The sequence below is a fragment of the Apteryx mantelli genome, chromosome 4, assembly GCF_036417845.1.
Source record: "Apteryx mantelli isolate bAptMan1 chromosome 4, bAptMan1.hap1, whole genome shotgun sequence".
NCBI classification, from domain to species: Eukaryota; Metazoa; Chordata; class Aves; order Apterygiformes; family Apterygidae; genus Apteryx; species Apteryx mantelli.
The window spans coordinates 19,638,082-19,652,012 of record NC_089981.1 but is presented as its reverse complement, the minus strand read 5'-3'; the positions used below and the strand labels follow the sequence as shown (position 1 = coordinate 19,652,012).

The 13,931-nt window shown below is 50.9% G+C and overlaps 3 protein-coding genes across 3 annotated transcripts; all 3 read left to right on the top strand.

The window, feature by feature from the left end:
- Positions 1 to 1,842: 1,842 nt before the first annotated feature.
- On the top strand, positions 1,843 to 2,778 carry LOC136991836 (olfactory receptor 5G9-like). Its single transcript, XM_067295292.1, has one exon. The coding sequence runs from the start codon at positions 1,843 to 1,845 to the stop codon at positions 2,776 to 2,778; it is 936 nt and encodes a 311-aa protein (XP_067151393.1).
- A 4,505-nt stretch (positions 2,779 to 7,283) lies between these two features.
- LOC136991835 (olfactory receptor 8D1-like) lies at positions 7,284 to 8,219 on the top strand. The gene has a single exon (XM_067295291.1). It carries the CDS (start codon positions 7,284 to 7,286, stop codon positions 8,217 to 8,219), a length of 936 nt encoding a protein of 311 aa, XP_067151392.1.
- Positions 8,220 to 12,724: 4,505 nt separating this feature from the next.
- LOC136991834 (olfactory receptor 5J3-like) lies at positions 12,725 to 13,660 on the top strand. The gene has a single exon (XM_067295290.1). The coding sequence runs from the start codon at positions 12,725 to 12,727 to the stop codon at positions 13,658 to 13,660; it is 936 nt and encodes a 311-aa protein (XP_067151391.1).
- The last annotated feature ends 271 nt before the right edge of the window (positions 13,661 to 13,931 follow it).

Here is a 13,931-nt window from a genome sequence, read left to right as displayed (position 1 = left end):
GCCCAGAGAGGTTGTGGAGTCTCCTTCTCTGGAGATATTCAAAAGCCGCCTGGACGCGATCCTGTGCAACGTGCTCTAGGTGACCCTGCTTGAGCAGGGGCGTTGGACTAGATGATCTCCAGAGGTCCCCTCCAGCCTCCACCAGTCTGTGATTCTGTGATGAAGGCCACCTGTTCTCACTAGGTATTCTTCAGCAGCACTGTTGTTTCAATGGTTATATGCACTCAGTGATATCCTAGATCGCTCCTTCCTTTGCCCTATGTGCAGGTCTCTGTCCTGTGCGGAATCTTCACTGACTCTTGGGCATCCAACCTTTGTAAGTTTAGCTCTACACGGGTGTCTACTTTCCCTTTAAAAGCAGGAAGTGAGCAGCTACAGGTGATGATTTACCCCAAATGGCTAAGACCTTTCTTTGGAGGGGATGAACTGCTCTGCAAAAGTGCCTGACTCCAATTTATTTTAGCAAGCACCTCCTCAGGTAAGGGGAGAGCTTTGCAATGAAGAGGTTAGTGGAAGTGTAAGGCAAGCATTGTATCATGCCCTGCGTTGGAGGAACATGTAGGCATTCTGTTACCCATTGGAAAATCCTTTCTAAAGCCTGTGAAAATGACAGCTTAAGGCATGCCTTAGTATTCTGAAAGGGCATTTGAAGGGTACTACTACTACTAGAGAAGTAGTTTGCCATTGTATAATTAAGCTGAGAGTAGTCTCACTTGACCGAGCACAGAAGTTTCTAATTAGGTATGTTTCATCACATCTATATTATTTAACGACAGTTGGTTCTGGACTTCTAACGTAACAACAGATATTTTAGATGTCTGCTTGAGCACTTTCACATCAGCTGTGCAAAAGAGACCAAACCCCTGAACTGGAAAGGAAATGATTAAGGGGAGATTTGCCTTAAGATTTACCCACCTTGGCAACCTTTGTCAAAAGGTCTTGCGTCAAAAGGTTAAAAGTGAAAGCGTCTAGCTGAAGGAGTTGTTTGGCGTGCACGATGGCGTGCAGGGAGGCAGCTGGCCTTGGGCTCCTTTTCGACATCTACGGAGCAAGCCTCAAAGCCTGAGCATTTCATTTAAACCTCTCCCATAGTCAAGCTACCCTCAGAGGATAAGGCTTCTTAATCTAAGAGAAATAGTTCGTAATAGGTCAGAAGAGCCAATCCTCTACACTGCCAGGAAAACCAGAGGGCCACTTTGGCTGTAGCTTGCCTGTAGTGTGGTAGTCCAAAGAGACATGAATCTCACTTCTAATGAAGGAAACGACCAGAAGGAAAGACTCTGCCTAGTCTGTAGACAGATAAAGAGAGGCCAGTTTCCACCCTGAAAGCACAGGTGTCTTTCCCCAGAACTTTAAGTTCCAAGATGCCCTTCCGCTTTGTGATAGGACCTTATTTTAACTGGGGCCTTGAGAGGGATCTGCTTAGGCACTGTAGCTGCTGCATCAAAATACAGGAAAAATGAACAAGGGTGCATGATCCCCAGCTGTCATCATTATATTTATGAAACATCTCATGAGCCCCCCAGAATCTGCATGTAGATACTGGATTTGTGCCTGGAAGGGAATCAGGGGTCACAGAACAGGTTGTGACACCCTGCTTTCTTTGTTGAATGCTTATGGAAAAGAATTTCTAAGAACTGCTGATTTTTTTTTCTTCTTCCAGAGAGGTTACTGTCACTGCAAGAGAATAATCAGCAGTTCTTTTACATTTTTTCCTTTTCCATTTAAACTCAAAGGCAGTGTCATCTTTTCACATTGATATTTATGAAGTGGAAATTGCATCCAGCATTGTTTTCACCCTCTTCCTTCCAGGTCTCTCTGCAGCGATTAAGGACAGTACAGATGGCAGATGAGAACTGCACCAGGGTGACCCACTTCACCCTCACAGGACTCACAGAGCACCCACACCTGAAGCCCTTCCTCTTTGCCCTCTTCCTGGGCACCTACATGCTGACCCTAGTGGGAAACCTCGGCATCATCGTGCTGGTCAGGGTCAGCCCCCAGCTCCACACCCCCATGTACTTTTTCCTCAGTAACTTGTCCTTCTTAGACATTTGCTATTCCTGCACCATCAGCCCCAAAATGCTGTTGGACCTTTCAGAAAAACACAAAGCCATTTCTTTTGCTGGCTGCCTCATGCAGTTTTACTTCTATGCTGTTTTTGCCACGGCTGAGATCTATCTTCTGGCTGCCATGGCGTATGACCGCTACGTGGCCATCTGCAGCCCCCTGCTCTACAGGGTCGTCATGTCTCCTGGACTCTGCACGTGCCTGGTTGCTGGGTGCTACCTCGCTGGGCTGCTGAATGCCACCATACACACGAGCGGCTTGCTCCAGCTCTCCTTCTGTGGCCCTCACATCATCAATGACTTCTACTGTGATGGGCCCCCATTGTTTGTTCTCTCCTCCACTGACACATGGCTCAACGAGGTTGTGATGTTTGTGTTTGTGGGCTCCAACATGATCACCACCAACCTGCTGATCATCGCCTCCTACACCCGCATTGCGGTGACCATCGTGAGGATGCGCTCTGCTGCAGGCAGGCGCAAAGCCTGCTCCACCTGTGCCTCCCACCTAGCAACTGTCATGATGCTCTATGTGAGTTTTATCCTCATGTATCTACGGCCCAGCTGTAGTTCCGCAGTTGATGAAGATAAGTTGGCTTCAGTTTTCTCTGCAGTAGTGATCCCTTTTTCAAATCCTCTGATTTACAGCCTGAGAAACAAGGAGGTGAAGGCTGCTCTGAGGAGACTTCTGAGGAGGAGAATGTGCCCATGAAGATGAGTTGTTTTTTTTAAACCTTCATGCCTCTGTCTTATTCCTGCTAGGTGTCTTCCATGTTCAGTCAGGTGTGACCAGGTTGTGATCCCATCTAAAGTGTTCATAGGAGCAGGGCAGAGTGACTTTTCAGTGGGCTGGTGACCTTCATACTCAACATCTCACTCAGCAGCCTAAAAGTAAAGAGGAGGTAGCTTCTCCTCCTCCTCCTGCTCAGGGACACTGTTTCCCAAAGCACTGATCAGTACTACTGAGGATGTGTGCCTTCTTTAGCAAGTACGTAAGGGAGATGCAATGCATCATCTGAATTGCTACATGAGCTTACTTCCTGACTTCACAGCCACCACTAGTCTCCAGGGTCAACCATGCGGCCTCCACATTTCTTTGTGGTGATTGTTGTAGCCCTGAAGGATGCAGCTGGCATTGAGGAAAGGAACTTCTGGCTGCCAGGTGGGACTGCTCCTGCTCCTTCTGTCCCTAGAGAACATAACTTGGGGCACTTGCTCCTGAGAAGCAGCTTTGGGACTCAAAGACGCATGTGAAAACCAGCAGGGATTTTGCAGAGGGAAAGCCTGAGCTCCACGTGAGCGATCAGAGATGACACGTCGTACTGGTGCTGCTGGTTGCAGCTGCCCAAGGCCCATGATGTGACTGCTGCTCTCCACTGATGGCCAGAGCTGTTGGCCGTGTGTGGCAGGAAGGCTTTTCTGCCCTGCGATTAGCTTCCATCACAGGCAGGACTGCAAAGTTGGACCTCTCCAGGAGGAGAGGGAAGAGAGTCTGATGGCACTGCTGTGGTGGGCTATAATTTATTAGGGAGAGCAACAGAGAGTTGTTCTTTCCTTCTCCAGGGCCCTGAAAGTGATGGTGGAACAGCCTGGAACAGCATTTGGGACAGGTTGCCCAGAGAGGTTGTGCAGTCTCCTTCCTTGGAGAGGTTCAAAAGCCATCTAGGCACAATCCTGGGCAGCGGGCTCTAGGTGACCCTGCTTGAGCAGCAGGGTTGGACCAGATGATCTCCAGAGGTCCCTTCCAACCTCAACCACTCTGTGATTCTGTGGGGGAGGTGATAACAACCCCTCCATCCTTTTTAGCAACAACTTTGCTTGTTTGTATTTTCCTTTCCAAGAGGTATCGTTGGACAGCGGACTTAGCCCACATACCTTCAGGCAGGCTTGTAGAGCAAAGGGGAATGCGTAATCCAAGCTGAATAGCCTGGAAAGGCATCAAAGCACCTGTGCCTTTCTTCGAGCACCTTTGGAAAACACTGGGCTATGTCACATTCCCAGAGCCAAGGAGAAAATCCCCTAAGCTTTTGGAAAAGGCGTGGCTACTGCCAAGTAACTAAAAGCCACAGCCTGACTTGTGCTTACACATGTGGTAGTACAGCAAGGTGCCAGGGCAGGACCTAGAGCGCTGGCACAGATCACCCAGGCTGCTTAAGTGGTCTGACACCTTCCCTGGCACAACTTTGGACCCTTCCTCCCACCCCAGCAGGATGAGCTCAGCTTGGGCGGTGGCATATGCTGGGACTGTTTGCTGTCGGTGGTTTGGAGCAGGCTGTGCTGTTTTGGCCTGCTCCCTCCGGCACAGTCCTGCACCATCCCAGGAGACCCAGCGCGGCTGCCCTCTGTCTGCATGCACTGCTGCCATGCCCCTGCCTGTGCTCTGCATATTGGGCCCATGCTATGAAACCCACCGTAGCTGGCTTTGTGAAGCCAGGCCACAGGCAGAACTATTCAAAATGGTCTATTCAAAGTGCCCAGGAGGGTATGCGTGGTGCTGGGAGGGGATGGTTGGCCTTGATGCAGGTGCAGGCAGCATAGGTGTTGGGGGCGGCTGACTGGAGAAAATCTCCCTTTTACCTGTGCAGAGGTACCATCTGCTGGAGGAAGGCGGCCAACTAACGATGGCCATGCAGTGATACGATCAGCTGAAAAAAAAAGGTGAATGGGGCCTCCATGCAGGTCCAGGACACGGACTGCCCTTTTGGTCCATTCTGCGCAGAGCTGAGCTGGATGTTCATCTGGGCAATAATTGCAAGAGTGCATAATCCCGGCCTAGGAGTCATGAGCCCATCAACTGCTCCTCCTCCTGCTCGGTCGTCATGGTCAGGGCTGAGCACTCAGCCCTGGTGTTGAGGGAAATTCCCCTGTCCCTGCTGTTGCTTTTGTCCTGTCCATAGCTCCAGTGAGCGTCAGGTTGCTTTGTAATGGTTGGTGCCTGGGGAAGGGAGAGGCATGGGCGTATTCTGCAGTGACACTGACCAGGCTGTAGAGAGTCAGGAGGTGTGTTCTGGGTGATGGGGGGAGAGGAGGAAAGAGGGAATCAGTCATGTCTTTGGCAGGGAGGGTCCTACAAATGCTGCTGGAGACAAAGCGGCGATGGCTGGGAAGCGCCTCTGCGTGGAGTCCTGCAATGTTGTTGTTCAGGTTACCTCCCACCTACACATGGCGTCAATGTGGCCACCCCCATCACATGTTTTCTGAAAAAGGCCAGCCCTGACAGGACATATACATAGCCATGTGCAGGCACATTGCCTTCCCAGACACCTTCCTCTCCCTGGCCCAGGCAGAGGAGGTGGCACCGTTTGTACTTCAAGCCCTCCAGACCTTGACTTTGAATCTCAATGCTGTTCCAAAGTGAGGTTTGCCACTGAAGGGAGTGACCAGCCCTGCACAAACATCTCTCTGCAGCCTGGTTAAGTATTATGTTGTATAAGGCAAGAGCAGATGTTGCTTGGGTTGCTCATAGCCCACTGCCTGGCTCTGAGCGTGGACCCAAGGTCCTGCAGGAAGGCTGCGAGACCTTTTCTTTGCCCTGCTCAAAAACACTGCTGAAGAGCCGTAAGAGAGTCCATAAGCTAAAGCTGCATGAACGAAAACACGGACAGCAGTCAAACTTTTGAGATGGTGATGCTCTATTCAGGGGCCTAAGAGGAAGAATACTGACCTGAAATGTTACAAAACCTTGAGGGGAAAATCAGAAGAGCTGCCAGGAGGATGAAGGCTCAGCCCCTTCCCAGGGGTGAAAGATGCTGCATCTTCCCAGCCTGGCTGATGCCCACCTGGCCAGCAGCCTCAGTGGGATGGGGCAGGAGCACAGCAATGCTTACCTCAGTAGCCTGCTGGTCTGAGCTATCATCTTGTGTGTGCCTTAGCTAATAAATACTTGCTGTCTACTCTTAAGCTGTGTGTAACCTGCTTGCAGAGTCTTTGTGTGCATGGCAAAAGATGACCAAGCAAAACCAGCCCAGTAGAACATGGGTTATACTCATGCAAGGAACTGGTCGGCAGGACAGAAAAGCAAAGAGGAAATCTCCTGGATGCTGTTGGAGATTGAATCTCGGAATAAGAAAGCCCGTTCCCCGCTCAGCCTCTCAGGTGATACCCCCAGGAAGTCCTAGGCAGAGTGAAGAGAAATGAGGGGAACGAGCAGGAAAACCAGGGTCTGTGTGTGGGAGCGAGTGAAAGGCCTCAGAAGGGATCCCTTCCTCCTCTGCTGCCCAGTTACCTTTGGTGTCTCCAAGTCATAAGGTGAGCAACATGCATGCAGTTCAGCACGTCGAAGGGATAAGGCCGATGTGCCATGCGAACATTTTCTCTCCCTGAGAAGGAGTTTCTCTGAGTTTTAGATTTTGATATTACACTCAGTCTAAGGGGAAATGGCAGCTACCATGGGAAATGCAGAGGTGTTACTTAATTGCTTCTCCTCCTGCTGAGCTCCTGATGTGCTCCAGGGAGGCTGACCCAAGGCTACAAGTGTCTCATGTCCCTGTGCAGCATGCGCTAAAGCTTGAGGAGATGTTGCTGCTGCCCAGGTGTGTCCGGGAATCTTGTCTTTCACTCCACAGTCTCTTTACTCTGTTCCTGCTGCCATGGCTCTTGCTGAAATCCCGACACCGAGGTGGAAGTGGCAGCTGCAACATGCTTAGAGGAAACTCAGCACACGTTAACTAAAGCTTGTGTCTGCCTTTCACTCTACCTTGAAGTTCATTGAACTCTGATTCCTGCAACCAGTGAAAGGGACTGCAGGATAGAGTGCCTGGGGACCTGCACAGGTAAAGCTGCCTAACAAGACAAAGCAAGGGAAACCTCAGCAATGTTGAGCCTGCGAGAGAGAAAAACCAGGGGGAAGGGAGGTGATGTGTGTGCTGAGAAAACCTAGGGCTGTCCTCAAGGGTGTGAATCATCTCTTCCTAAGCTAGACAGCTGGAATATGTTGGAGGAATACACACTCAGGAGAGCCTATTTCTCTCACCTTGGATTAAAAAGACAGCCTGGACAATTAGGGCAGATGAATCGCTGTCAGTTTGTCAGATTACACTTGTGTTCACCAGAAGACATTTGCATGTATGGATTGTCCATGCCTTCTGCTCACGCTGCCTCAGATACTGAGAGAGCTTTCTCAAGGTGGACAACAGCGAGGATGTTAACACAAATTTCTCTCACTTCTTTGCTCTGTCTTCCTTCCACGTCTCTCTGCAGCAATTAAGGACAGTACAGATGGCAGATGAGAACTGCACCAGGGTGACACACTTCACCCTCACAGGACTCACAGAGCACCCACAGCTGAAGCCCTTCCTCTTCGCCCTCTTCCTGGGCACCTACATGCTGACCCTAGTGGGAAACCTCAGCATCATCGTGCTGGTCAGGGTCAGCCCCCAGCTCCACACCCCCATGTACTTTTTCCTCAGTAACTTGTCCTTCTTAGACATTTGCTATTCCTGCACCATCAGCCCCAAAATGCTGTTGGACCTTTCAGAAAAACACAAAGCCATTTCTTTTGCTGGCTGCCTCATGCAGTTTTACTTCTATGCTGTTTTTGCCACGGCTGAGATCTATCTTCTGGCTGCCATGGCGTATGACCGCTACGTGGCCATCTGCAGCCCCCTGCTCTACAGGGTCGTCATGTCTCCTGGACTCTGCACGTGCCTGGTTGCTGGGTGCTACCTCGCTGGGCTGCTGAATGCCACCATACACACGAGCGGCTTGCTCCAGCTCTCCTTCTGTGGCCCTCACGTCATCGATAACTTCTACTGTGATGGGCCCCCATTGTTTGTTCTCTCCTCCACTGACACGTGGCTCAATGAGCTTGTGATGTTTGTGTTTGTGGGCTTCAACCTGACCACCACCAACCTGCTCATTGTCGCCTCCTACACCCGCATTGCAGTGACCATCGTGAGGATGCGTTCTGCTGAAGGCAGGCGCAAAGCCTGCTCCACCTGTGCCTCCCACCTAGCAACTGTCATGATGCTCTATGTGAGTTTTGTCCTCATGTACCTACGGCCCAGCTCTAGTTCAGCAGTTGATGAAGTTAAGTTTGCTTCAGTTTTCTATACGGTAGTGATCCCTTTTTCAAATCCTCTGATTTACAGCCTGAGAAACAAGGAGGTGAAGGCTGCTCTGAGGAGACTTCTGAGGAGGAAAATGTGCCCATGAAGATGAGTTGTTTTTTTTAAACCTTCATGCCTCTGTCTTATTCCTGCTAGGTGTCTTCCATGTTCAGTGAGGTGTGACCAGGTTGTGATCCCATCTAAAGTGTTCATAGGAGCAGGGCAGAGTGACTTTTCAGTGGGCTGGGGACCTTCATATTCAACATCTCACTCAGCAGCCTAAAAGTAAAGAGGAGGTAGCTTCTCCTCCTCCTCCTGCTCAGGGACACTGTTTCCCAAAGCACTGATCAGTACTACTGAGGAGCTGTTCCTTCTTTAGCAAGTACGTAAGGGAGATGCAATGCATCATCTGAATTGCTACATGAGCTTACTTCCTGACTTCACAGCCACCACTAGTCTCCAGGGTCAACCATGCGGCCTCCACATTTCTTTGTGGTGATTGTTGTAGCCCTGAAGGATGCAGCTGGCATTGAGGAAAGGAACTTCTGGCTGCCAGGTGGGACTGCTCCTGCTCCTTCTGTCCCTAGAGAACATAACTTGGGGCACTTGCTCCTGAGAAGCAGCTTTGGGACTCAAAGACGCATGTGAAAACCAGCAGGGATTTTGCAGAGGGAAAGCCTGAGCTCCACGTGAGCGATCAGAGATGACACGTCGTACTGGCGCTGCTGGTTGCAGCTGCCCAAGGCCCATGACGTGACTGCTGCTCTCCACTGATGGCCAGAGCTGTTGGCCGTGTGTGGCAGGAAGGCTTTTCTGCCCTGCGATTAGCTTCCATCACAGGCAGGACTGCAAAGTTGGACCTCTCCAGGAGGAGAGGGAAGAGAGTCTGATGGCACTGCTGTGGTGGGCTATAATTTATTAGGGAGAGCAACAGAGAGTTGTTCTTTCCTTCTCCAGGGCCCTGAAAGTGATGGTGGAACAGCCTGGAACAGCATTTGGGACAGGTTGCCCAGAGAGGTTGTGCAGTCTCCTTCCTTGGAGAGGTTCAAAAGCCATCTAGGCACAATCCTGGGCAACGGGCTCTAGGTGACCCTGCTTGAGCAGCAGGGTTGGACCAGGTGATCTCCAGAGGTCCCTTCCAACCTCAACCACTCTGTGATTCTGTGGGGGAGGTGATAACACCCCCTCCATCCTTTTTAGCAACAACTTTGCTTGTTTGTATTTTCCTTTCCAACAGGTATCGTTGGACAGCGGACTTAGCCCACATACCTTCAGGCAGGCTTGTAGAGCAAAGGGGAATGCGTAATCCAAGCTGAATAGCCTGGAAAGGCATCAAAGCACCTGTGCCTTTCTTCGAGCACCTTTGGAAAACACTGGGCTATGTCACATTCCCAGAGCCAAGGAGAAAATCCCCTAAGCTTTTGGAAAAGGCGTGGCTACTGCCAAGTAACTAAAAGCCACAGCCTGACTTGTGCTTACACATGTGGTAGTACAGCAAGGTGCCAGGGCAGGACCTAGAGCGCTGGCACAGATCACCCAGGCTGCTTAAGTGGTCTGACACCTTCCCTGGCACAACTTTGGACCCTTCCTCCCACCCCAGCAGGATGAGCTCAGCGTGGGCGGTGGCATATGCTGGGACTGTTTGCTGTCGGTGGTTTGGAGCAGGCTGTGCTGTTTTGGCCTGCTCCCTCCGGCACAGTCCTGCACCATCCCAGGAGACCCAGCGCGGCTGCCCTCTGTCTGCATGCACTGCTGCCATGCCCCTGCCTGTGCTCTGCATATTGGGCCCATGCTATGAAACCCACCGTAGCTGGCTTTGTGAAGCCAGGCCACAGGCAGAACTATTCAAAATGGTCTATTCAAAGTGCCCAGGAGGGTATGCGTGGTGCTGGGAGGGGATGGTTGGCCTTGATGCAGGTGCAGGCAGCACAGGCGCTGGGGGCGGCTGACTGGAGAAAATCTCCCTTTTACCTGTGCGGAGGTACCATCTGCTGGGAGAAGCGGGCCGGCCCACGATGGCTGTGCAGTGATACGATCACCTGAAAAAAAAGGTGGATGGGGCCTCCATGCAGGTCCAGGACACAGACTGCCCTTTTGGTCCATTCTGCACAGAGCTGAGCTGGATGTTCATCTGGGCAACAATTGCAAGAGTGCATAATCCCGGCCTAGGAGTCATGAGCCCATCAACTGCTCCTCCTCCTGCTCGGTCGTCATGGTCAGGGCTGAGCACTCAGCCCTGGTGTTGAGGGAAATTCCCCTGTCCCTGCTGTTGCTTTTGTCCTGTCCATAGCTCCAGTGAGTGTCAGGTTGCTTTGTAATGGTTGGTGCCTGGGGAAGGGAGAGGCATGGGCGTATTCTGCAGTGACACTGACCAGGCTGTAGAGAGTCAGGAGGTGTGTCCTGGATGGTGGGGGGAGAGGAGGAAAGAGGGAATCAGTCATGTCTTCTGCTGTGAGGGTCCTACAAATGCTGCTGGAGACAAAGCGGCGATGGCTGGGAAGTGCCTCTGCATGGAGTCCTGCAATGTTGTGGTGCAGGTTGCTGCCAAACATACACATGGCGTGGATGCGGCCACCCCCATCACATGTTTTCTGAAAAAGGCCAGCCCTGACAGGACATATACATAGCCATGTGCAGGCACATTGCCTTCCCAGACACCTTCCTCTCCCTGGCCCAGGCAGAGGAGGTGGCACCGTTTGTACTTCAAGCCCTCCAGACCTTGACTTTGAATCTCATTGCTGTTCCAAAGTGAGGTTTGCCACTGAAGGGAGTGACCAGCCCTGCACAAACATCTCTCTGCAGCCTGGTTAAGTATTATGTTGTGTAAGGCAAGAGCAGATGTTGCTTGGGTTGCTCATAGCCCACTGCCTGGCTCTGAGCGTGGACCCAAGGTCCTGCAGGAAGGCTGCGAGACCTTTTCTTTGCCCTGCTCAAAAACACTGCTGAAGAGCCGTAAGAGAGTCCATAAGCTAAAGCCGCATGAACGAAAACACGGACAGCAGTCAAACTTTTGAGATGGTGATGCTCTACTCAGGGGCCTAAGAGGAAGAATACTGACCTGAAATGTTACAAAACCTTGAGGGGAAAATCAGAAGAGCTGCCAGGAGGATGAAGGCTCAGCCCCTTCCCAGGGGTGAAAGATGCTGCATCTTCCCAGCCTGGCTGATGCCCACCTGGCCAGCAGCCTCAGTGGGATGGGGCAGGAGCACAGCAATGCTTACCTCAGTAGCCTGCTGGTCTGAGCTATCATCTTGTGTGTGCCTTAGCTAATAAATACTTGCTGTCTACTCTTAAGCTGTGTGTAACCTGCTTGCAGAGTCTTTGTGTGCATGGCAAAAGATGACCAAGCAAAACCAGCCCAGTAGAGCATGGGTTATACTCATGCAAGGAACTGGTCGGCAGGACAGAAAAGCAAAGAGGAAATCTCCTGGATGCTGTTGGAGATTGAATCTCGGAATAAGAAAGCCCGTTCCCCGCTCAGCCTCTCAGGTGATACCCCCAGGAAGTCCTAGGCAGAGTGAAGAGAAATGAGGGGAACGAGCAGGAAAACCAGGGTCTGTGTGTGGGAGCGAGTGAAAGGCCTCAGAAGGGATCCCTTCCTCCTCTGCTGCCCAGTTACCTTTGGTGTCTCCAAGTCATAAGGTGAGCAACATGCATGCAGTTCAGCACATCAAAGGGATAAGGCTGATGTCCCACGCTAACATTTTCTCTCCCTGAGAAGGAGTTTCTCTGAGTTTTAGATTTTGATATTACACTCAGTCTAAGGGGAAATGGCAGCTACCATGGGAAATGCAGAGGTGTTACTTAATTGCTTCTCCTCCTGCTGAGCTCCTGATGTGCTCCAGGGAGGCTGACCCAAGGCTACAAGTGTCTCATGTCCCTGTGCAGCATGCGCTAAAGCTTGAGGAGATGTTGCTGCTGCCCAGGTGTGTCCGGGAATCTTGTCTTTCACTCCACAGTCTCTTTACTCTGTTCCTGCTGCCATGGCTCTTGCTGAAATCCCGACACCGAGGTGGAAGTGGCAGCTGCAACATGCTTAGAGGAAACTCAGCACACGTTAACTAAAGCTTGTGTCTGCCTTTCACTCTACCTTGAAGTTCATTGAACTCTGATTCCTGCAACCAGTGAAAGGGACTGCAGGATAGAGTGCCTGGGGACCTGCACAGGTAAAGCTGCCTAACAAGACAAAGCAAGGGAAACCTCAGCAATGTTGAGCCTGCGAGAGAGAAAAACCAGGGGGAAGGGAGGTGATGTGTGTGCTGAGAAAACCTAGGGCTGTCCTCAAGGGTGTGAATCATCTCTTCCTAAGCTAGACAGCTGGAATATGTTGGAGGAATACACACTCAGGAGAGCCTATTTCTCTCACCTTGGATTAAAAAGACAGCCTGGACAATTAGGGCAGATGAATCGCTGTCAGTTTGTCAGATTACACTTGTGTTCACCAGAAGACATTTGCATGTATGGATTGTCCATGCCTTCTGCTCACGCTGCCTCAGATACTGAGAGAGCTTTCTCAAGGTGGACAACAGCGAGGATGTTAACACAAATTTCTCTCACTTCTTTGCTCTGTCTTCCTTCCACGTCTCTCTGCAGCAATTAAGGACAGTACAGATGGCAGATGAGAACTGCACCAGGGTGACACACTTCACCCTCACAGGACTCACAGAGCACCCACAGCTGAAGCCCTTCCTCTTCGCCCTCTTCCTGGGCACCTACATGCTGACCCTAGTGGGAAACCTCAGCATCATCGTGCTGGTCAGGGTCAGCCCCCAGCTCCACACCCCCATGTACTTTTTCCTCAGTAACTTGTCCTTCTTAGACATTTGCTATTCCTGCACCATCAGCCCCAAAATGCTGTTGGACCTTTCAGAAAAACACAAAGCCATTTCTTTTGCTGGCTGCCTCATGCAGTTTTACTTCTATGCTGTTTTTGCCACGACTGAGATTTACCTTTTGGCTGCCATGGCGTATGACCGCTATGTGGCCATCTGCAGCCCCCTGCTCTATGGGATCATCATGTCTCCTGGACTCTGCACGTGCCTGGTCACCGGGTCCTACCTTGCGGGGATGCTGAATGCCATCATACACACAAGCACCTTGCTCCAGCTCTCCTTCTGTGGCTCTCACGTCATCAATAACTTCTACTGTGATGGGCCCCCATTGTTTGTTCTCTCCTCCACTGACACATGGCTCAACGAGGTTGTGATGATTGTGTTTGTGGGCTTCAACATGACCACCACCAACCTGCTCATCATCGCCTCCTATGCCCGCATTGCAGTGACCATTGTGAGGATGAACTCTGCTGAAGGCAGGCGCAAAGCCTGCTCCACCTGTGCCTCCCACCTAGCAGCCGTCACCATCTTCTACGTATCTGCTGCTTTCAATTACATGCAACCCAGTTCAATGAACTCCACGGAGAGCAAGAAAATTTCATCCATCTTTTATAGCATTATAGTCCCCATGCTGAACCCCTTGATTTACAGTCTGAGGAACAAGGAGGTGAAGCATGCCACAATCAATATTATCAGGAGGAAAGTGTACTTCTGAAAGGCATTCTCATTTTATATGGTTTTCCTTAGTTTTTCTTCTTTGGAAAGAGAATGTTTCACGCATGTTTCTGAGATTGCTGCTTCCAAAACTGTTTGAAACCTCACAGATCAGGACTGGAAAATTAATTAGCCAGCTCTCAGACTGATTGTGCCCACTGACATAGCTACATCTTCCTTGTCTGAAGAACAAGCTTCTTCTCCAGTTACTCTATCCCCAACACTCTCATAGTTATATTGCCACTGTGCAAAAGGGCAAAAGGTGAGTTTAT